We start from the raw sequence: 23321 nt of genomic DNA, 5'->3' as shown, positions 1-23321 counted from the left end.
GGGGGTCTGACAAATCGATTCCTTACTCAGCAAAGTAATACAGAAATGGGAGGAGATTCGTTTCAACCACACGGCAGAGCCGTAGTTCCTGCCGCACCAAGGCTCGGGGGAGCGGGGGGAGAGGGAAGGAGCCTTCGAGTGAACCTGGAGGGTTGTGGGGGGTGGGGAAATATGGAACAGGGTTTTGGGGGGGAGGGCGGGTGGAGGCTCCCCCATGCAGACCATGGCTGACCCCTAGGCTCTCCCATCCACTCAGGCACATCTGCCCCCCATCCGGTGTCCCTGCACCCCCCCATCCCCGTGGCCCTGTAGCCCCCCTCCCATTCAGCCCAATGCTGTCACCCCACTAGCTCCTGAGCCCCCACTAGCCATTCTGAACCCCCGTCTGTGACCCCCCCCCCCATGTGCCCCGCACTGTCTGTCCAGAATGTATTTTCTGCGCCCGGCGTGAACATGGTGCAGGATCCCCCAGGCGCCGGTCGCCTCCCGGGACTCGCCGGTAACGCAGACGTAAGAGCGTCGCGGTGCTGACTCACGCTGAGGCCGGGATCTGCCCCAGCTCCCAGCTCCCTCTCCGCAGGGCCGCTGCCAAGCCCCTCACCCCCCGTTCTGCACTGGTGCAGCAGGGTCTCTTCCCTCCGTGCAGCACCTGACTCACGTCTCCGCTGAATGTCGTGTTGTCGCCTAGAGCCCAGTTCTCAAGATCCCTCTGAATCTTCGCTCTGTCCTCCGAGGGGTTGGCAACCTCCCAGCTTCGTGTCATCAGCAGACTGGAGTCGCCGGCTCTCGATCCCCACAGCCAGGTCGTTAACACTGGTCCCTGACGAGCCCCACCCGGGGCCTGCCTCCATCATTCCCTTTGCGCTTGGTTAACCAATTCCGCAGCCCGCATCGCTCCAGCTGCCTTAGCAGACTGTGACATCCAGGGACGCGACGTCCGCCGCATCCCCCCGCCGCCAAACCGGTTCCTGCGCCGGGGAGGAAACCCGGCTGCGTGGGCAGGGTCAGGTCCTGGGGACTCCACGCTGGCTGCCGGCGACCAGCCCCTGCTCCTCCAGGGGGTCGCAGACAAGCTTTGCCCAGGGACCGAAGTCTGGCTGACTGGGCTGGGGTTCACCGCGCCGGCCCTGCTCCGGGCTGCCGGGACTCCCCCGTGAGCCGCGTTCGCCGTTCTCGCCCCGTGGCTCCGAGGTTCTTCCAGCCCCGAGACTTGAATTCCTCCCAATTGGGCAGAAGATCGCGGCCGACTCGCCCCGAGCTGCGTCCCGTCCCCTTTAGCGCCCGGGGTAACGGCGCCAGGACGCCGGGAGCGAAGCCGCCTTCCCGTTCCCAGCTCGGCTCCCCCCCCACATCCATGGGGCCTTCCTTGGGGATGTGCCCCCCCTCCATTTATCCGGGGACCACTCCGGGGTGGGGCACAGTTCTAGGGGGACCCCTACATGGGAAGTGGCCCCTCTGGAGTGGGTGGGGGGGTCAGAGAGAACCTGCTCCAGGAAAGGGTGGGGGACTCTTTGTGCCTTGGCTGGGGGGCGGCCCCCAACCCTGCCCCCCAGACCTGCTATCACACGTGTCCCCCGCCCCAAGAAGACGATCCAGAGCCAAGTGGCTAACGCAGTTTATGAAGAGACAGAAAGGAAGATACAGAGATGGGGGGGCACCAGCTGTGGGGGGGCATCTCAACCCAGAGAGCTGCTCCTCCCAGGGCAGCTGGGGGCCGGGGGGGGGCTGGATGAGAGATTCCCTGGGGGGGAGGAATCCAAATAAAAACATGCTAACATGAGTAAAGTAGGGGAAGTCGGGGGGAGGGTAGCCCGCGAACAGGCCCCCCCCAGCCAGGCTCACCCCCCCGCCCCAAGTCCAGCCCCCCCATATGTACAGAGTAAAACTGTTCCTGTTTAAAACCATCCAGAGTCTGGGGGGGCTGGAGGGAGGCCACGAGCGCCCCCCTCCCTTTGCACCAGGGGGTCTGAGTCAGCTAGAGACGCAGATGGGGGGTGGGCCCCCCGCCGGGCTCAGAGGGGGGGCATGGGTAGCGAGGCCTTGTCCAGCCCCCCCAGGTCCTTGGGGCCCCCCGGCTCCTCCTCCATGCGGCGGCCGTGTTTCCGGAAGTACTTGTAGCGCTGCACGTAGGCCCGCACCAGGTTGTTCACCTTCACCGGGTTGATCTCCCCGCTCTTGCTGTGGCAGATCTGGGGGGAGACGGAACGGGAGTCAGGGAGGGTGGGGGGCACCCAGCCGCAGCCCCCCAGCCCCGCCGGCGCCCCCCAGCCCCACCTTGTGCACCGCTTTGCGCAGGATGTCCTTGTACTCCTCCTTGGTGATCTCCTTCTTCTGGTAGTACGGCTTGATGGCCAGTTTCACCTCCTCCACCGCCCGCTCCTGCGTGTGCAGCTTCTTCAGGTACTGGGGGGGGAGCAGGGGTCAGCTCACCGGGGAGGGGGCCCCCCAGCTCACAGCCGGGACAGACCCACCGCACCTGCCAAGCTCACCCCCCCCAGTGCATTGTGGGTCACAGCCCGGGACAGACCCACCACACCTGCCAAGCTCACCATCCCCCCAGTGCATTGTGGGTCACAGCCCGGGACAGACCCACCACACCTGCCAAGCTCACCATCCCCCCAGTGCATTGTGGGTCACGCCCCAGCTCCCAGCCCTGGACATACCCACCACCACTGCCAAGCTCACCCCCCCCCCCAGTGCATTGTGGGTCACCCCCCAGCTCACAACCCCCCCAGTGCATTGTGGGTCACGCCCCAGCTCATAGCCCAGGACAGACCCCACCACACCTGGCAAGCTCACCATCCCCCCAGTGCATTGTGGGTCACCCCCCAGCTCAGAGCCCCGGACAGACCCACCACACCTGGCAAACTCACCAGCCACCCAGTGCATTGTGGGTCACGCCCCAGCTCACAACCCCCCCAGTGCATTGTGGGTCACCCCCCAGCTCACAGCCCAGGACAGACCCCACCACACCTGGCAAACTCACCATCCCCCCAGTGCATTGTGGGTCACCCCCCAGCTCATAGCCCAGGACAGACCCACCACACCTGCCAAGCTGACCATCCCCCCAGTGCATTGTGGGTGACGCCCCAGCTCACAGCCCGGGACAGACCCACCGCACCTGCCAAGCTCACCCCCCCCCAGTGCATTGTGGGTCACGCCCCAGCTCACAACCCCCCCAGTGCATTGTGGGTCACGCCCCAGCTCACAGCCCAGGACAGACCCCACCACACCTGGCAAACTCACCAGCCACCCAGTGCATTGTGGGTCACAGCCCGGGACAGACCCACCACACCTGCCAAGCTCACGACCCCCCAGTGCATTGTGGGTCACCCCCCAGCTCACAACCCCCCAGTGCATTGTGGGTCACCCCCCAGCTCACAGCCTGGGACAGACCCCACCACACCTGCCAAGCTCCCCCCCCAGTGCATTGTGGGTCATAGCCCGGGACAGACCCACCGCCACTGCCAAGCTCACGACCCCCCAGTGCATTGTGGGTCACCCCCCAGCTCACAGCCCGGGACAGACCCCACCACACCTGCCAAGCTCACGACCCCCCAGTGCATTGTGGGTCACCCCCCAGCTCACAGCCCGGGACAGACCCCACCACACCTGCCAAGCTCATGACCCCCCAGTGCATTGTGGGTCACCCCAGCTCACAACCCCCAGTGCATTGTGGGTCACGCCCAGCTCACAGCCCGGGACAGACCCACCACCACTGCCACGCTCACCCCCCCCCCCAGTGCATTGTGGGTCACAGCCCGGGACAGACCCACCACCACTGCCAAGCTCACGACCCCCCAGTGCATTGTGGGTCACCCCCCAGCTCACAGCCCGGGACAGACCCCACCACACCTGCCAAGCTCACGACCCCCCAGTGCATTGTGGGTCACCTCCCAGCCTTGCCCCCCCCCCCCCGGTGCTCAAACAAGCCCCCCGCCACTAACCTTATCGGTGTCCCCGCGCCCGTCGGAGCTGGTGCTCCCGTCCCGCTTGCCCAGGTCGCTGCCGGAGCCGGTGCCAAAGAGAGTCCCGCTGCCAGCGCCCGCCGAGGCCGGGCCGAGGGTGCCAGGCAGCCCGGTGGGGGTCGGGGGGGTGGAGCTGCAGCCCCCCAGGGGCAGGGAGCTGTGCAGCAGGTAGGGGGCGGCCGTGTGGGCGGGAGGCGGCGCGGGGGCCTGGGAGCCCGCTAGGGACGTGGAGGGTTTGGTGTGACTCAGGATCTAGGGGGAGAGAAGGTGATTAGTCTCAGGCGGGGGCCCCAGCGCTGGCCCGTGGCCCCTCTGGGGTGGGGCGTGGGGGCTGGGTATATGGGGACTCCTCGCCCGATGTGGAGACGCGGCCCCTCCGGGGCGGGGCAGGGTAGAGGGGGGGTCGGGAGCAGACAATCGCCCATGTGCGGCTTCAGCCAGGACACCGGGGTTCCCCGGCCAACTCTGGGTTCAGTGCGACAATTGGTGTCATGACATGGCCGGGGAGAGCTCCCCCTACTGCCCTGCCCCGCAGCACAGCACCCCCTAGCGTCGCACGGGGACACCAGCCCAGAGCTCCCCCTACTGCCCTGCAGCACAGCGCCCCATAGTGCTGCACGGAGACACCGGCCCAGCCCCACTGACCGGGGAGAGCTCCCCCTACTGCCCTGGCCCACTCCCTGCAGCACAGCGCCCCCTAGTGCCACATGCCGGCCCAGCCCCACCAGCCGGGGAGAGCTCCCCCTACTGCCCTGCCCCACTCCCTGCAGCACAGTGCCCCCTAGCGTCCCACGGGGACACCAGCCCAGCCCCACTGAACGGGAGAGCTCCCCATACTGAGCTCCGCTCCCTGCAGCACAGCGCCCCCTAGTGCCGCATGGGGACACCGGCCCAGCCCCACTGACCGGGGAGAGCTCCCCCTACTGCCCTGCCCCACTCCCTGCAGCACAGCGCCCCCTAGTGCCGCACGGGGACACCGGCCCAGCCCCACTGACCGGGGAGAGCTCCCCCTACTGCCCTGCCCCACTCCCTGCAGCACAGCGCCCCCTAGCGCCGCACGGGGACACCGGCCCAGCCCCACTGACCAGGGAGAGCTCCCCCTATTGCCCTGCCCCACTCCCTGCAGCACAGCGCCCCCTAGTGCCGCACGGGGACACCAGCCCAGCCCCGCGGCCGGGCAGAGCTCCCCCTACCTGGTTGGTGGCCTGGATGAGTTCATGGGCCTTGGCTCGGCTCGCCAGGTTGGCTTCCTCCATCTTGAAGAGCAGGGCGGTCACTGGGTGAGAGACGGGGGGGGTCAGAGCTGGGGTGGCCCTCACCCCACTGCTTCCCCCATGACCCCCCAAGCATTGGCAGATCCAGCCCCCATGCCCTGCCTCCCCCATCCTGGTCTGGAGCTGCCCCTCCGCCCCCCGGCCAGGCCCCCCCAGCGCACCCCCCTCCCCGTCACCTACGTGCCAGGACGCCGCTCGTGGTGCAGTCCACGCCCCCCTGCAAGTTCCAGGCCATGGGGGCCGGGGGCGGGGGCAGGGCGCGGGCGGGCTCCTCCTTGGGCTCGGAGAGGCTGTCGGCCTGGGGCTCGCCCGCCGGCGCCCTCTGCTGCTCGCCAGGCGCGGGCACGGCCGCCTCCTCGGGCAGGAAGGAGACGTCGGGCGTCTTGCAGCTGCTGTCCACCGTCTGCGAGTCGGGGTCAGTTCCTGCTCGGCCGGGCGGGCGGCGGCTTGGGCGGGGCTGAGTGGGGAGCCGGCGCCCCCCGTGGGCTCGGGGGCGGGGGCGGGCGGGCTCCCGGCCCCCTGGCTGCAGCTGTCGGCCTTCGACTTCTTCAGCCCCGTCTTGGCTTTCAGCTTCTTCTTCTTCTTGGCCTCCGAGGGCGCCTTGGCCTTGGCCCCCGGCCCCTTGGCCTTCTTCAGCCCCGCCTTGGCCTTCAGCCCTTTCGGCTTCTTGGCCTTGGCGCCCGGCTCCTTGGCCGGCTCCGCCTTGGCCTCGGCCCCGGGCCCCTTCTCCTCCGGCTTGAGGAAGGGCGAGCGGCTCTCCTTGTCCCGGCTGAACTTGATGCCGATGGAGCCGCCTTCCTTGCCGGAGACCGTGGTGCTGCTGACGCCCTCGCGGATCAGCACCGCCACCTTGGACTGCAGCTTGACCTTGCGGCCCGAGCCGCCCGCCTTGCCGCTGTCCTTGTGCCCGGCCTTGGCTTTCCGGGGGGGCTTCTCCCGCTCCGGGCGCGACTTCTCCTTCTCCGCCTTGCCCGCCTCGGGCGCCGACCGGCCCGGCGCCTCCTTGAACCTCTTCTTGGACTTCTCGCGGGGCGCGGGGCGCTCCTCCGGGTACCCCCGCTTCCGCTCCTTCTCCTTGGGCGGCTTGGCCTCCTCCTCCGACCGCTCCTTGCGGGGCGGCCCCCCGTCGCCCTTGCCACCCAGGTGCCGGGGGCCCTCGGCGGGCTCGCGGTCCGAGAAGCAGCCCTCGAAGCTCAGCCCCTCTGAGTCATAGAGCACCTCCCGCTTGGCCGGCTCCGGGGAGCCGTCCTGCCGGCTGACCGTGATGGTCCTCTTGATGGTGAAGAGGTCGGTGTCGTTGAGGTCCTGGATGGAGGGCGGCACGACGGTGCGGGCGTCCCGGCGACGCTCCTCCGCCTTGGGCTCCTCCAGGACGTGCACCTCGCGCTGCTTGTCGCGGGGCGGCCGCTTCTCCCGGGAACGGGAGCGCTGCTGCTTCTTCTTCTTCTTGCCGCCGCCGCCGTCCCGGTGCTTCTCCTTGTGCCGCGCCCGGCTCCCTGAGCGCGAGCGCCGGCCCCGCCGCCTCTCCCGTGACCGCCGGCGCCGCTCCGAGCCCATGGCCGACAGGCTGGTGCTGAGGGAGGGTGACCAGGAGCGGGAGCCGCGGCGGCGGGACCGGGAGCGGGAGCCGCGCCGGCGGGACCGGGAGCGCCGGCGTTCCTTGGACTTCGAGCGCGACTTGGATTTCTTCTTGGGGGGCCAGGGGCCAGCGCGGGGCTCCTTGGCCTTGGGGGGCCGGCGCTCACGGGACCGCTTGGCCTTCTTGCGGGAGCCGGAGCTGGAGCCCGAGTGCTTGGGCGAGTCATGGCGGTACCGCTCGCGGCGCTGCGTCAGGATCTTGCGCCGCAGGTCGGCGGCCGCCTTCCACCGGGGCTCGGGCTGGCTCTCGCCAAAGTCCCCCTCCTCGTCCGAGTCGGCGTGGAGAGACAGGAAGTCATCGCCCTCCGCCACCCGCAGGGGGCGCGGCTCGGCCGGCCGACACCGGCTGCGGAAGAGCCGGATGGGGCTGTAGCGTTCGTCCTCCGGCTGCACGATCTCGCCTTCCTCGATCTCCGAGTCGGCACCGGCCCAGTCCAGAGAGGGGCGCCGCCCGCCCCGGTGCCGGCCCGCCTTGGGGCCCTTCTCCCCCCGGGCCGGAGCCTTGGGGTTTCCGGCCGTCACCACCTCCAGCGACACCTTCCCCTCCAGCTTGGGGTTGGCCTCTGCCTCCGAGCGGCTCTTGCTGGCAAGGTCCACCACGAAGACGCGGCGCCGCGGCTCCGGGGGCGGCTCGGGAGCCCCGTCCGACTGCTCCGAGGCGATCTCCTCCTCGGGCAGGGTGGAGTCGGCCCCGGCCGCCGGCTCCTTTTCGGGGCGCCGGCCACCGGCCACGGGGCCCTCGCTGGGCTCCGCCTCGTCCCGCCCCTTCTCCGAGCCGGGGAAGTCCTGGCTCAAGCTGTTCTCGTCGTAAATGCCGGCCAGGGTCTCCGAGATGCGGCTGATGCTGTGGGACATGTCGGGCCGGGGGGCGGCCGCGTCGTCCTCCTCCTCCTCCTCCTCCTCCTCGTCCTCCTCCTCGTCGGGGGAGGGGCTGCTGCGGGAGGAGCTGGGGTTGGAGCCGGTGGGGTCGAAGGGGTCGTACTTCTGGTCCTGCTGTTTGCCGGGCGAGGCCGCGTAGCCGAAGTCCCCGCCCGGGTTGTCCTCGTCCGTCGGGTGGAAGGGATCATAAATATCCGGGTCTGGCGAGCGCAGGGGGCCGAGGTTGCTGTCCCCGCCCCCGGGGGGCGCCGCCTGCTGGGAGGAGGAGGAGGACGACGACGAGGAGCAGGAGGAGGAGGAGCTGGAGCTGGAATCGGCCTTTTCCAGGGCGCTGGCGGGGGGTGGCTGGGAGCGCTGGGCCTCCGGGTCCCTGCCTGCCGGGGCCTGGGGCCGCTGCTGCCCGTTGGAGACCCCCGTGCCGGTGCCCAGGGCCACAGCCCAGCGGCCGGGGACGCGCCGAGTCCTGCCCGTGCCGGGGAGCGGGGCTGCGCCCCCACGAGTCCGGGGGGGCCACTTAAGGTCCAGGGGGCCGGAAGACGGGTCCAGGGCGACGGGGAGGCTGCCAGCTCCTCTCCAGCGCGGAGCCGAGGGGCTGGGCAGGGAGACTGCAGGGAAATGCAAAGAGGAGGGATGGGGGTTGCAATGGGCCTGGCCTGGTACCCCCCACCCCACCCCACCCCCACCATCTCGCATGCTCCCCCCACCCTGGGGCTAGATTGGAGAAAGTGCCCCTCAGAGGGGACAGGCCCCGTACCCCATTCCCCGCCCCCTGAGCCAGCCAGTCCCTGCCCCAGGGCCGGGTGGGAGCCAGCACCCCCTAGTGGGGACAGGCCCCTGCCCCATTCCCTGCCCCCGGAGCCAGCCAGTCCCTGCCCCAGGGCCGGGTGGGAGCCAGCGCCCCCTAGTGGGGACAGGCCCTGTACCCCATTCCCTGCCCTGGGGCCGGATGGGAGCCAGCGCGACAGGCCCCGTGGCCCGTCCTCCCCACCCCCGGCCCTACCTGATTTGTGCACCCTCCAGGCCCGCTCTCTCCTGAAGATGCCGGACGCAGCAGCCACGTCCCCCAGCCGAACCTCGGCCACCAGCTCCACCTCGTCCGGCTCCGCGTCCCCGCTGCCAGGAGGACGACAGGATGGTCAGAGCTGGAGCAGGGATTTGGGCTGGGGGGGAACCCCGGGGGCTCTTTGTGACGCGACTGGGCCTCTGCTGAGCCCAGCAAGTTCATGGGATCCACAACCCTCCCCATGCAGGCCACACGCCAGAGAGAGAGACCTCGGCCCCCCACCCCTTACCCAACCACGAGCCCCCCACTCCCCTCCCAGAGCCAGGGATGGAACCCAGGAGTCCGGGATCCCAGCTCCCCTGCTGTGACCCCACTCCTCAGGTGTCCCCCCCAGCTGGGGTGCACGGGATCTGCCCTTACCAGACGCCCGGGGGCCCCAGGAGCCCGTCGTCTCCTAGGAGGAGCCGGGTCTGCATGGAGGCGGCACACGACCTCTGCAGGAACTGCAGGGCCCCCGCCAGGCCGGAGAACAGGCCCAGGGCCTCGGGGACCTGGGGAGAAGACGACAGGTTGGGCAGTGCCAGCGGGGGGCCGCCCCCTCTCCACCACCACAGCCCCCAGGTTTGCCCCTTTGCAGCTGCTTCCAGGCCACGGCTCCCAGCATGCACAGCACCTCACCACTGGGATGGGAAAGAGCAGTGCATGCTGGGACTCGGATACGCCCCCGCGCCCTCCACGCAGAGCAGAAGAAGCGGTGCATGCTGGGACCTGGATCCACTCATGGAGCTGAAGGAGCAGTGAATGCTGGGACCCGTCTCCACACACACAGAGCTGAGGGAGCAGTGCATGCTGGGTGCATGGAGCCGAGGGAGCAGTGCATGCTGGGACCCGGTTCCACATGCATGGAGCTGAGGAAGCAGTGCATGCTGGGACCCGGATTCACTTGCATGGAGTTGAGGGAGCAGTGCATGCTGGGACCTGGATGCACACGCATGGAACTGAGGGGGCAGTGCATGCTGGGACCCAGATCCATGCATATGAAGCCGAGGGAGCAGTGCATGCTGGGTACATGGAGCTGAGGGGGCAGTGCATGCTGGGTACATGGAGCTGAGGGGGCAGTGCATGCTGGGACCCGGATCCACACCCACGGAGCTGAGGGAGCAGTGCATGCTGGGCGCATGGAGCTGAGGGGGCAGTGCATGCTGGGACCTGGATTCGCAGGCGTGGAGCTGAGGGAGCAGTGCATGCTGGGACCTGGATTCGCACACATGGAGCTGAGGGAGCAGTGCATGCTGGGTGCATGGAGCTGAGGGAGCAGTGCATGCTGGGACCTGGATCCACACGCATGGAGCTGAGGGAGCAGTGCATGCTGGGACCCGGATTCGCACACATGGAGCTGAGGGAGCAGTGCATGCTGGGTGCATGGAGCTGAGGGAGCAGTGCATGCTGGGACCTGGAACCACACGCATGGAGCTGAGGGAGCAGTGCATGCTGGGTGCATGGAGCTGAGGCAGCAGTGCATGCTGGGACCCGGATCCGCACACATGGAGCTGAGGGAGCAGTGCATGCTGGGACCCGGATTCGCAGGTGTGGAGCTGAGGGAGCAGTGCATGCCGGGACCCGGATCCGCACACATGGAGCTGAGGGAGCAGTGCATGCTGGGACCCGGATTCGCAGGTGTGGAGCTGAGGGAGCAGTGCATGCTGGGTGCATGGAGCTGAGGGAGCAGTGCATGCTGGGACCTGGATCCACACGCATGGAGCTGAGGGAGCAGTGCATGCTGGGACCCGGATTCGCACACATGGAGCTGAGGGAGCAGTGCATGCTGGGTGCATGGAGCTGAGGGAGCAGTGCATGCTGGGACCTGGAACCACACGCATGGAGCTGAGGGAGCAGTGCATGCTGGGACCTGAAACCACACGCATGGAGCTGAGGGAGCAGTGCATGCCGGGACCCGGATTCGCACACATGGAGCTGAGGGAGCAGTGCATGCTGGGACCCGGATTCGCAGGCGTGGAGCTGAGGGAGCAGTGCATGCTGGGTGCATGGAGCTGAGGCAGGAGTGCATGCTGGGACCTGGAACCACACGCATGGAGCTGAGGGAGCAGTGCATGCTGGGTGCATGGAGCTGAGGGAGCAGTGCATGCTGGGACCTGGAACCACACGCATGGAGCTGAGGGAGCAGTGCATGCTGGGTGCATGGAGCTGATGCAGCAGTGCATGCTGGGACCCACAGTTCCCAGGGGCCGGCACACTGAGCGCAAGGGAGGCTGGCGCCCCTAGTCCCCACGTCCTGGGGGTCCAGGCTGATCAGGGTCACTCACAGTGATGCTCCGGTCACATGTGCCTATAGGGTCCCCGGTGCCCCCCTTGCCATTGCCAGATCCATCCGCCCGGGGGCTCCGGCACCATTTCTTCCGGCTCATCTTCTTCCTCTCCGCATCTGCAACAGGGACACAGGGTCGGCCCCGCTGCTCTCGGCCCGTCGCCGGGGGTGCCCCCGTCCCATACCCCGGGGGTGCAGACGGGGAAGCCATCGGGTCTGGCTCACAAAGGAGGCGGAGGCTGGGTATCCCGGACTCAGGGCCGGACCTGATCCCCGGCTGGTCGTCCCCGGGCCCCACCCCGCTGCGCCCCAGTCCGTACCTTTTCCGCCGGCCCGGCCCGGCCGCTCGCTCTGGAAGCTGCTGCTCACCACCTGCTGCAAGGCCTTCTGCTGAGAGAGGGGGTCGGTTAGCAGGGGCTCTCCAGCCACCCCCAAAAGCGCATCCCCTGAGCCAGGCTGGGGAACACCGGACAGGCTGTCCCTGGCCCAGCCTCCACCCGCTGGAGGCGCCCCAGGCAAGGATCACCCCAAAATGGGACCCCACTTGGGCAGGAAACCCAGCAGACCAGGCCCACAGAAGTGGAGGGGAGCAGTGCATGCTGGGACCTGTAGTCCCCAGTCCACACATACTGAGCGCAAGGGAGCAGTGCATGCTGGGACCCGTAGTCCCCAGGCCCCACATACTGAGCACGAGGGAGCAGTGCATGCTGGGATCTGCAGTCCCCAGGGCCTTCCAGCCACAGCGCCAGGGAGCAGTACATGCTGGGACCCGTAGTTCCCACACACAGAGCGCGAGGGAGCAGTGCATGCTGGGACCCATAGTTCCCAGGCCCCACACACAGAGCGTGAGGGAGCAGTGCACGCTGGGACCCATAGTTCCCAGGCCCCACACACAGCCCAGGCCCCACACACAGAGCGCGAGGGAGCAGTGCACGCTGGGACCCATAGTTCCCAGGCCCCACACACAGAGCGTGAGGGAGCAGTGCATGCTGGGACCCGTAGTTCCCAGGCCCCACACACAGAGCGTGAGGGAGCAGTACATGCTGGGACCCGTAGTTCCCACACACAGAGCGCGAGGGAGCAGTGCATGCTGGGACCCATAGTTCCCAGGCCCCACACACAGAGCGCGAGGGAGCAGTGCACGCTGGGACCCATAGTTCCCAGGCCCCACACACAGAGCGCGAGGGAGCAGTGCATACTGGGACCCATAGTTCCCAGGCCCCACACACAGAGCGCGAGGGAGCAGTGCATGCTGGGACCCATAGTTCCCAGGCCCCACACACAGAGCGCGAGGGAGCAGTGCATACTGGGACCCATAGTTCCCAGGCCCCACACACAGAGCGCGAGGGAGCAGTGCATGCTGGGACCCATAGTTCCCCCACCACATCCCATCCAGCAACAGGCCCCTGGAACTGGGTGGGCAGCACAGGGCCATGGATCTTACCAGCATGATGACTTGTCCAGTGCAGAGAGCACCCGGCTGACACGGCTCCCTGTCCGGGGGGGCATCGCTTGGCCGCCGCTGCTCCTCACTGCCCCCCACTGGATCCTCTGGTGCTGGGGGAGCTGGATTCTCCTCCTCTTCCATGGCCGCGGACGGAGAGGATCCTATGAACAGGGAAGGTGAGTGAGGTCACCAGCTACCACCACCACCACCAGCAATGCAGCCACTGTGCCCAGCCTGGCTCCCAGCCCCCCCGCTCTAACCATTAGACCCCACTCCCCAGCGAGAGCCGGGGATAGAACCCAGGCGTCCTGGCTCCCAGCCCCCCCACTCTAACCATTAGACCCCACTCCCCAGCGAGAGCCGGGGATAGAACCCAGGCATCCTGGCTCCCAGCCCCCCCGCTCTAACCATTAGACGACCCCACTCCCCAGCGAGAGCCGGGGATAGAACCCAGGCGTCCTGGCTCCCAGCCCCCCCGCTCTAACCATTAGACCCCACTCCCCAGCGAGAGCCGGGGATAGAACCCAGGCATCCTGGATCCCAGCTCCACCCTGCTCTAACCACTAGACCCCAATTCCCAGCGAGAGCCGGGGATAGAACCCAGGCATCCTGGATCCCAGCCCCACCCCGCTCTAACCACTAGACCCCAATTCCCAGCGAGAGCCGGGGATAGAACCCAGGCATCCTGGATCCCAGCCCCACCCCGCTCTAACCACTAGACCCCAATTCCCAGCGAGAGCCGGGGATAGAACCCAGGCATCCTGGATCCCAGCCCCCCTGCTCTAACCATTAGACCCCACCTCAATCCCAACCCGCAGCCCCAGATTAGGGCCAGCACCCTCCAGAGAGGAAAGGGCCCGTTTCTCCCCCACGCCAGGACATGCCTCTGCCCCAGCACGGGCTGAAGCTGTGAGCTCAACAGGGAAAACAGGGCCACAGGGTCCCCCCCTCTGACCTGGGCACCCCATCATGGGCCCCCCACCCCTTTGCTGTGTGGCTGAGTGAGAGGTGGGGGGGGCCGTCTCCCCAGACACAGCCCCTGGCCTTTGTGCACCAGCTCAACTCAGCCGCCTGCCCTAGGATGTGGGGTGATGCTCTGGCCAGAGACGGGGACTGAGCATCACCCCCCCTTCCCAGCCACCCCAGCAATTCCCCTCCCTCTCCAACCCCCACCCACTCCATTAGCCCTGTCCCTCCTTCCTCCCTCATCTCCTCCAGCCCCCCCTCCCCCAGATTAATGACCCCACCGTTAGCTGCCCCATTTCCCATCTTCCTTCACTTTCCCCCATTGGCCTCCAATCCCCATGCCTAGGTTCATCTCTACCCCCCACCATTAACCCCAGGCCCTCCTGGTCCACCCCCACCCTGGCTGGCACATTAACCCCTTCACCTCCACAGCCCCTGCTTGGAACCCCTCATATAACCCCTCCCACCGCACCTCCTTCCTGCCCTCACACTATACCACCCCCAACCACGCCCCCTATAATACCCTCCCCTATGCCGCACCCCAGCCCCGGTCGACATCCCATGCTGTATCACCCCCCCCAAGGCCTCCCATAGCTCCTCCCCCACACTGTGTCCCCTCCTCTCCACCTACAGCACCCCCCCCACTGCCCCCTCTTCCCATCCCCTTGCTATATCCACCCCCACATCCAAGGCCCCCTATAACCCCCCCTTCCTGTCCCCATGCTGTATCCACAACCACCATGCCCCCTATAACCTCCTCCCACACACTGTACCCCCTCCTCTCCACCTACACTGCACCCCTTACATACCCCCATATAACCCCTCCTCCACACTGCCCCCTTCCCTTTCCCATGCTATATCCACCACCACCCCAAGGCCCCTACAACCTCCTCCCTTCCTGCCCCCATGCTATATCCACCACACACACATAACCCCTTCCCGACACTGCACCCCCTTCCCATCCCCAACTATATCCACTACTACCCCCAAACATACAACCCTCCCCACACCGCACTCCCACTATATCCACCCCCATTCCGCCATACAACCCCCTTCCCACACCTCCACTATATCCACCCCCTTCCTGCCCCTATATCCAGCACCCCATACAACCCTCCCCACCGCACCCCACTATATCCACCCCTCCCCACTATATCCGCTACCCCCTTCCTGCACCCCCATACCCCTCCCCACACCGCACCCCACTATATCCACTCCTATTCCGCCATACAACCCCTTCCCACACCTCCACTATATCCACTACCCCTTCCTGCCCCTAGATCCAGCACCCCATACAACCCCTCCTCACACCGCACCCCACTATATCCACTACCCCCTTCCTGCCCCTAGATCCACCCCATACAACCCCTCCCCACACTGCACCCCCATATCCACCCCCATTCCCCATGTAACCCCTCCCCACACCCCCACTATATCCACTACCCCCTTCCTGCCCCCTAGATCCACCCCCCCCATACAACCCCCTCCCTCACACCGCACCCCCATCCCCATGTAGCCCTCCCCCGGTTACCTGCGCGCGGGCCCGGCCCCGCCCCGCCCCTCCCCTAGGACAATGGGCGCCTCTGCCCCGGCCCGGCCGCCGCGGCCGCCGCCATCTTACTCCGCTCCCCGCTCGGCTCCGGCTCCGGCTCGGCCGCTGCGGCGCCGCGGGGGCCGACGGGAGATGGAGTCCGCCCCTTCTGGCGGGGGGGAGGGGAACTACCGCTCCCGGCATGCCCCGCGGCCCGCCCGCCGCCCAGCCCGCTCCCCCCGCCGCGCGGGGCATGCCGGGACGTGTAGTCCGCACCCCCCACCGTGACTCAGGGGCCCGGCGCCTGCCTTTCCCATCAGGCTCCGCGGCCGCCCGCCGCGCTTCCCCTCCCCCTCCCCGCGGGCCGGGACTACGTGTCCCAGGGAGCTTCGCGCCGCCCTGCCGCGGGGCAGCCTGGGAGAGACTGGGCTGAGCGGCGGCGGCGGGGAGACCGATCCCACCATGCCTTGCGGGAGCGCCCGGTGCATCATGGGACTGGTAGTTTTAGCGGTTGTAGCATGCGGGAGTCCGTCTGGAGCCGTGACGTCATCGCAGCGTCGTGACGTTAGACTGCCATGGCCCAGCGCTGTGACATCATCCTCAAGACGCTGCTGTGATGTCATCCTATCCCACCATTACATCATCCGTGGTCACATCATCCCCTGGGACTCCACCCCCTGATGTCGTCACCCCCCTTGCCTACTGCGACATCATCTTCCTGAGACACTGCTGTGATGTCATCCCCCCGCCATGACATCATCCCCTGGGACTCCGCCCCTGATGTCATCACCCCCCCTTGCCTACTGCGACATCATCTTCCTGAGACACTGCTGTGATGTCATCCCCTGCCATGACATCATCCCCTGGGACTCCACCCCCTGATGTCATCACCCCCCTTGCCTACTGCGACATCATCTTCCTGAGACATCATCCCCTGGGATTCCACCTCATCATGTCATCAACCCCCCCTTGCCACGCTGGGGCATCATCCTCCCAAGACCCTACTGTGATGGCATCCCCGACATTATGACATCATCTCACAGTGACATCCACCCACCATGGTACATGCCCACAGGGCCTCGGTCTTATGAGGTCATCGCCCTGTGACCTCACCCCATGACATCATCACAATGTCAACAACATTTCTTGTGACTTTGCACCGATCCTCACACTGTGACACCACCCCCTTGTGATGTCACACCCTGAGGTCATCCTAGCTTGACACTATCCCCCAAGACCTCATGCCGTGACAAGCCCTCGTCATCCCCCGAAACAGCCTCATCCTGCCAGGGCCTCCCGAGGGGAGCTGCGGGGCCTCTGGCCTGCGCTATGCAGGGGGGCGGGCGGCATGAGGGAGGGAGGGATGGAGGGTGGAGGGTGTGGATGGGGAGGGGGGGCTGGAGGGTGCTGGGAGCATATGGGGGGGCTGGAGGGGGCTGTGTGTGGACAGGGGGATGGAGGAGCATGCTGGGTGCAGATGGGGAGGGGGGAATGGAGAATGCCAGGTGCAGATGGGGGGGGCTGGATAACCACATAGCCCCATGAGCCCCCCTGACTGCCCCCGCCCGTATCACCCAGGCCCCTCCTGGCCCCTCCATGGAGCCCAGCCCCCTGCGTTTGGCTACAGCAGCTACCCAAGGGGCTGCGGCCCAGAGCACAGGAGAACCCGGCCCCTCACGGGGATGGACGGAGCGTGGGACTTTGTCTGCCGTTAGCATCCAGCCCCCCGTCCCTGGGACTCCAGTGTGGGCACCAATCCCCCCCTTGGGAGTGCTGGAGCCAAAGCAGGAGCAGCAGGTTCCTAGCTCCGTTCCTGTTCCCCCCACACCCCAGGAGACCCAATGGGAGACTATCACTGGGAGGGGGAGCCCAGGAGAAAGAGGGGGGCAGGTCAGGCGTGGGCATCACCCCCTCAAGTGGGGACTCAGCAGCAGCTGGGAGGGGGGAGAGAGGCAGGTGTGGTGGGCAGGGATGATGGAGCCAGGGAGGGGCTGGGGGAGGGATTAATGCTCCCAGCTTGACCTGGCCCCCATGGGGGCTCAGTGATGTGGGGGTCCTGGATTGGGGGGGAATCAGAGAGAGGAGGGACCAGGGGTTACCCATCCACACCCACTCCAGCCACCCCCATCCCCCTGGTTATAACAGACCTGCACCTCCACTGGTGTTAGGGGTCTGAACCCCCTCCCCCCAAAAGGCCAAGTCCTGGAACCTCCCAGGCTCCTGTAGCCCCAAACCCCAGCCCCATCCAGTCCCAGTCCCCCCACACCCCAAGCCTCAGACTCCCAAAACTCAGCCCGAAAAGCCCCAAGTCTCTTCCCTGGGAAACACCCTAACCACAGCCCTCCACTGCCCTGAACCCCATTTTCCTTGGGGAGTTGAAGCAGGACTCCTGGGTTCTCCCCGGCTCTGGGAGGGGAGTGGTGGCTAGTGGCTAGAGCAGGGGGGCTAGGAGCCAGGACTCCTGGGTTCTCTCCCGGGCTCTGGGAGGGGAGTGGGGGCTGGTGGCTAGAGCAGGGGGGTGGGCTTGGAACCAGGAATCCTGGGTTCTCTCCCCCAGGCTTCTTTTTGGCCCTATTGTGGGGGTTCCCCCTGACCAAGGGGCCACAGAGCTTGGAGGGGGTCCCTGACTCCAGCCTGACCCTCCCCCCAATCCCTAGGACTGCGGTGGGGGGGGAATGGGCAGGCAGTTTCCTACCCAGCCCCCCAACAGCTCTGTTCGGCTGCCCATCCCCCTCCAGGCTCCGGGAAGGGGAGGGCTGCGGGAGGGTGGGGGCGGTGCCCGGAGGGGGAGGGGGGAACTGAGTCGACTTCCTCAACACACCATATGAAAGGAATGTAGTGAGGTCATGGCCCCCCCAGCTCCGCTGGGTCCTTGTGCCTGGGCTGTAACCCGCCCCCCCTGCACAGGGATATGTGGGGCTAAGGGGGGGGGGTCTGGATGGGGGTCGATGATGCAGAGGGGGAAAGAGGGACAATCGCACAGGGACAGAACCCAGGAGTCCTGGCTGCCAGCCCCCCTTACCCACTAGACACCCCCACCCGGAGCCCGGGAGAGAAACCAGGAGTCCTGGCTCCCAGCGCCCCTTACCCACTAGGCCCCCCTCCCCTCCCCCCAGAGCTGGGGATGGAACCCAGGAGTCCTGGCTGCCAGCCCCTCCTACCCACTAGGCCCCACTCCCCCCCCCAGCTGGGGATGGAACCCAGGAGTCCTGGCTCCCAGCCCCGGGTTTAGAGGAGTGGAGGGGGGGTGCACTGTGCGCGGGGGGGGGGCTGCTCCCCCCTTACATCTCGCCCGCGCGCCATATAGGGAAGTGGATTTTTGTGAATCGCCCGGCGCCTCATGACTATGCGAGCGCCTCATTAGCATAGATTAGCATAAAGCAGGACCCCGCCCAGGTCTGGAGGGGGGGTAGCCGGAGGGGGGGGGGAATAGCCAGCCATATTCTGGGGACTCCAGCGCATCGCCGGGCCGGTCGCGGAGGGGGCGGGGTGGGGTGACCCCCCACGGGTTGCAAACTCCCCCCCAGGGGGCGCAGCCCCCCAGTCATGGCCCCCAAAGAGCCGGGCGCCCCCCAGGAGAAATACAAGCTGGTGGTGGTGGGAGGGGGCGGCGTGGGGAAGAGCGCCCTGACCATCCAGTTCATTCAGGTACGGGGGGGCCGGGGCGGCAGGGGGGGCTCCCCTCCGGCCGGGATCCCCCCCTTCCCGGGGCGGCAAAGTTTCGTCCCTGGAAAAGTTCAGGCTGTGGGGAATCCCGGGATTTGGGGGTCCTGGCTCAAGGGGGCAGGAGGGGGGCTGCGTCGGTGGGCTGGCCTGGAGGTGGGGGTGCCCGGCCTGCGAGGGGGGAGCGTGTCTGGGGGGGCAGGGAGCCGGGGGGGGGAGAGGACATTCCTGTTTCCTCCCCCCCCGCCGCCGTAGCTCAGGGCGGGGCGCGCAGCAGGAATTTGGGGCCGGGAGGGAGGGAGCCGCCCCACCCCTCCCGCTGCCCGGGACAGGCCTGGGCGGATGGGGGCGGGGGCGCAGGACTGGGGGGTGGGGGCCCCGGGGGGGGCAGGAGCAGCCGCTTGTTCCACGTTCCACCAAATCTTCTCTTCTCAAGAACTGAACGGGGACCGGGGGGGGGGCTGGGAGCCAGGACTCCTGGGTTCTCTCCCCGGCTCTGGGAGGGGAGTGGGGTCTAGTGGTCAGAGCCGGGGGGAGGGAGCCCGGACGCCTGGGTTCTAATAGGGGCTGTAACCCCCCCCTTCCCCCTCCCCTCCAGTCGTACTTTGTCTCGGACTATGACCCCACCATCGAGGACTCCTACACGAAGATTTGCACCATCGATGGGACCCCGACCCGGCTGGACAGTGAGTGGGGGGGGGGGGCTGGCTGGCGCCCAGCTTCGGGGGAGCCCTGACCCAGCCAGGACAGAGGGGCCGAGCCCAGGGACCCACCTGCCCCTGCTATGGGGGAGGCTTCAGAGGTGGGAGGAATTTCTATGGGTGGGCAACAGGACGGGGGGGCTGGGAGCCAGGACTCCTGGGTTCTCTCCCTGGCTCTGGGAGGGGAGTGGGGTCTAGTGGTCAGAGCAGGGGGGGCTGGGAGCCAGGACTCCTGGGTTCTCTCCCCGGCTCTGGGAGGGGAGTGGGGTCTAGTGGTTAGAGCAGGGGGCTGGGAGCCAGGACTCCTGGGTTCTCTCCCCGGCTCTGGGAGGGCGAGGAGCCCTGGCCCTGAGGCTGTGGGGAGAGCTAACCCCCTGCCCCCCGTCTCTGCCCCACAGTCCTGGACACAGCCGGGCAGGAGGAGTTCGGGGCCATGCGGGAGCAGTACATGCGCACGGGGGAGGGGTTCCTGCTCATCTACGCCATCAATGACCGCGGCAGGTAAGGCCCCTCCCACACTGAGACCCCCCCCCACTACGGCAGCCACCCTGTACCCCTCCCTTGAGATCCCCTCACCCCCGGGGGCCTGGGTCACGGCAGCCCCCCACCCTCCAATCCCTGCTCCCCAACCACAGCATCCTCTGCCCCCCACGTGCCGGTGAGGACCCCCCTCCAGCAGCCCCCCGCATCCGCTCTCCATCTCGTCCCCCTGCAGCTTCACCGAGATCAGCAAGTTCCACACCCAGATCCTGCGGGTCAAAGACCGGGACGACTTTCCCATGATCCTCGTGGGCAACAAGGCTGACCTGGACCTGCAGCGCCAGGTGAGGGGGGCGGGGCCGGGGCCAGGTGGGGTCTCTGGGCTCCGCCCACACGGGGGTGTCCTGATGGGGCCCCAAGGGCCACTGGGCTCGAGCTATGGTGGCCATCTTGGACAGTGCCGAGACAGGAAGTTCCGCCCCATGGGCCACTCGCGCTCTGTCGGTGGCCATCTTGGACGGTGCCGAGACAGGAAGTTCCGCCCCATGGGCCACTCGTGCTCTGTCGGTGGCCATCTTGGACAGTGCCGAGATAGGAAGTCCCGCCCCATGGGCCACTCGCACTCTGTCGGTGGCCATCTTGGCCAGTGCCCAGACAGGAAGTCCCGTCCCATGGGCCACTCGCGCTCTGTCAGTGGCCATCTTGGCCAGTGCCCAGACAGGGAGTTCCGCCCCATGGGCCACTCGCGCTCTGTCGGTGGCCATCTTGGACGGTGCCTGGACAGGAAATCCCGCCCCATGGGCCACTCGTGCTCTGTCGGTGGCCATCTTGGACAGTGCCTGGACAGGAAGTTCCGCCCCATGGGCCACTTGCGCTCTGTCGGTGGCCATCATCTTGGATGGTGCCGAAACAGGAAGTTCCGCCCCATGGGCCACTCGCGCTCTGTCGGTGGCCATCTTGGACGGTGCCGAGACAGGAAGTTCCGCCCCGTGCGCCACTCGCGCTCTGTCGGTGGCCATCTTGGACGGTGCCTGGACAGGAAGTGCCGCTGTCTCCGGTGGCATGGGGTTTCTGAAGCCCGGATGCCTGGGTCCCCTGGATGCCCTGGGGTTTTGAGAGGTGCCCAGCTTGTCCCCCACCCCTACCAACTGAATAGAGCTGCTTATAACCCCCTCCCCCACCCCCCAGGTGCCCAAGGAGGAGGCGCTGGCCTTCGCCCAGGAGAATCGCATCCCCTACATGGAGGCCTCGGCCAAGATCCGCCTCAACGTAGATGAGTCCTTCCATGAGGTCGTCCGGGCCATCAGGTATTGGGGGGGCTCTGACCCCCCCCGAAGCCCCCATTCCCCCAAGGCACCCCGTAAAATAGGGGAGTGTAACCTGCAGGATGTCTCACCAGGGAGACCTCCACAGTGGGGTGGTATTTTCCCCCCATGGGGGTAGATTCCTAACAAACTTCCCATGAGATCCCTCCAAAGGGGGTTCAGGCCCCCCCGATGCCCCCCCCCACTTAACTCTCAGAGAATTCCCTGGGGAACCATCAGCCCCCTCCCTCCCCATGGGGCATGTCCCCCACTGTGGTAACATGGGGTTTGACTCCCTCAGGGATACCCCCAAAACAGCAGTTCCCCTCCCAGTACCCCCCAGGAGGGGCAACCCTGCCCCCCGTTTGGGCTCTGTTCCTAAGTGTCTCCCCCCTTCTCTCTTGCAGGAGGTTCCAGGAGCTGGAGACCCCCCCTGCTCCTACTGTGCACCCCACAACTAAAGAGTCCAGCGGCTGCCCCTGCTGCATCCTGTGACATGGGGCCCCCCACAATCTCGGCCCCCCCAACACTCACCCAGCTGTGCAAGACGGGGGGGGGGGGATAGTCCATAGGTGTTTGTACATATATATAAATAGGGCAGGCAGAGGATGGGGGAGCCCAGGTGATATTTGGGGGGACAGAGCAAGGGGGTGGCTCCCCCCTGGTCCGTAGGGGTTGGGCAGTGGTCACCCTGCATGACGGGGTCAGGGGGTAACAGGGTGGGACCCCATGACAGTCGACAGCCTGTGGCTGGAGAGTTTGTGGGGTCTCAGTCCAAGTGCCCCCCCAATTGTATGGGGGGCAGGGGCCCAAAGCCAGGCCCCATTTCAGTTGGGGAAAGGAGAAACGTGAGACCCCTGTTAAGGGGGACGGATCATGGTGGAGGTGCTGCCCCCCACACACACACAAGGAGGGGGGAGGGTTCCCCAATGGGCCAGGCTCCTTCCGAAAGGTTGGTCTTTTCTATGCAAAACAAAGCTTTATTGGGGGGGGACCCCGGTGTCCGGGGGGGGGGACACACACGCTGCATTCTGTAGCCCGATCCTGCAGGAGGATTGGGGCTGGGGCAGGGGGTTCTGTATAAACGTGGCTAGTTACCTCACTGCTATTTCTATGCACTGCTTTGGGGGGGGGGGTCACAGCTCATCTCCCCCCCCCAAGGGGATGGGGGGGCAAACAGACTAGTCTGGGTAAGATGCAGCAGGGAGGGGCAATGGGGGGCAGGGAGGGTTCTACCCCTAGCCCCCCCCCCCCCCAGTAGTAGGGAGCTAGGAGCAGGTTTGGCTGCTGGGGTGGGGGGTGTCCCCCCCCCTCTGTAAATACCACAGCCCCTCCCCCACCAAGCGCAGGTTGCATTAAAGTGCCTTAAAGCCAGGGTGGCGTCAGCGTCATTATTGGGGGGGTGGGGGCTGCCCCTCTGAGGGGGCTTAGGACAAGGGGAGGGCACGCTGAGTGCAAGACCCCCCCTCGCTAGCCCCCCCAGTGGGGATGGGGGTTGGAATAAAAGCCCCAAGGTGCTTGGGTGGGAGGCTGAGACCAATTGGGGGCCTCAACCCAGCACCTGGACTCCTGGGTTCTGCTGTGGCCCCTGGGGGGGCGCCGGCTCCCATCTGGCCCCAGGCCAGGGAACTGGGTGGGTGAAGGGACATTGGCCTTTGGGGGGGGAGGGGGCTAGCTCCCATCCAGCCTGGGGTGGGGAAGCTGGAACCTGCCCATTTTAGGGTGCATCTGTCCATGCCCCTCAGTAATGCTGGGGGGGGGGGTGCTCTTTGCCGATGGAAGCTGGCTGCAATGTCTCCAAAATCCCCCCGCCTTCTCTCCCGCCCGCCCGCTGATCGTGGGGTGCAGGGAGGGGGGGCTCCTTCCAGAGCGGAGTTTGGCTGAGTGGTGGCTGGGTGCTGGGAACGCTCCCCCCCCCAATAAGGCAGCAGGACGGGGGGGTGCACGCGGGATCGGGGGGGGGCGAGAAAACCAGACGGAGACGCGACTAAACAATAAAAATATATCGGAACATCCATACAGACCACATTCCCGGCCGCAAAACCCACGGACACAGAGTACACAGCGTAAAAAAGGGGGGGCGGCGGGATTGGGGGGGCCTTAGACCAAAGGGTTAGCTCTGGGGTGGGGGGGGCTCCCAG

The 23321-nt window shown here is 66.9% G+C and overlaps 3 protein-coding genes across 4 annotated transcripts; 1 reads left to right on the top strand and 2 right to left on the bottom strand.

Moving 5' to 3' along the window:
- Window positions 1–430: 430 nt before the first annotated feature.
- SCAF1 (SR-related CTD associated factor 1) lies at window positions 431–12716 on the bottom strand. The gene is given in 12 exon segments (XM_039510201.1): window positions 431–1918; window positions 2068–2189; window positions 2275–2403; window positions 3948–4220; window positions 5162–5244; window positions 5423–5624; window positions 5627–8364; window positions 8760–8872; window positions 9183–9313; window positions 11087–11205; window positions 11409–11478; window positions 12533–12716. Coding segments are annotated over 12 exon segments (4569 nt in total). The 5' UTR covers window positions 12677–12716; the 3' UTR covers window positions 431–1473.
- Window positions 9413–11065, bottom strand: LOC120388300 (keratin-associated protein 10-2-like). Of its 2 annotated transcripts, XM_039510071.1 has the most exons (3): window positions 10717–11065; window positions 10505–10671; window positions 9413–10215 (listed from the first exon to the last, which is right to left on the bottom strand). In XM_039510071.1, the coding sequence occupies exons 1-3, from the start codon at window positions 10982–10984 to the stop codon at window positions 9541–9543; spliced, it is 1110 nt and encodes a 369-aa protein (XP_039366005.1). In that variant the 5' UTR covers window positions 10985–11065; the 3' UTR covers window positions 9413–9540. The 2 variants fall into 2 exon arrangements, with proteins under 2 accessions (XP_039366005.1, XP_039366004.1); XM_039510070.1 differs by having other exon boundaries at window positions 10505–11065.
- A 5765-nt stretch (window positions 12717–18481) lies between the features above and the next one.
- RRAS (RAS related) lies at window positions 18482–22554 on the top strand. The gene is made up of 6 exons (XM_039510162.1): window positions 18482–18680; window positions 19294–19381; window positions 19795–19897; window positions 20112–20220; window positions 21065–21183; window positions 21588–22554. Exons 1-6 carry the CDS (start codon window positions 18579–18581, stop codon window positions 21673–21675), a joined length of 609 nt encoding a protein of 202 aa, XP_039366096.1. The 5' UTR covers window positions 18482–18578; the 3' UTR covers window positions 21676–22554.
- Window positions 22555–23321: the final 767 nt, after the last annotated feature.

This window comes from Mauremys reevesii, linkage group 22 (assembly GCF_016161935.1).
Source record: "Mauremys reevesii isolate NIE-2019 linkage group 22, ASM1616193v1, whole genome shotgun sequence".
Lineage (NCBI taxonomy): Eukaryota > Metazoa > Chordata > Testudines > Geoemydidae > Mauremys > Mauremys reevesii.
The sequence above is the reverse complement of the archived record's forward strand: the minus strand, read 5'-3'. Positions and strand labels throughout refer to the sequence as shown.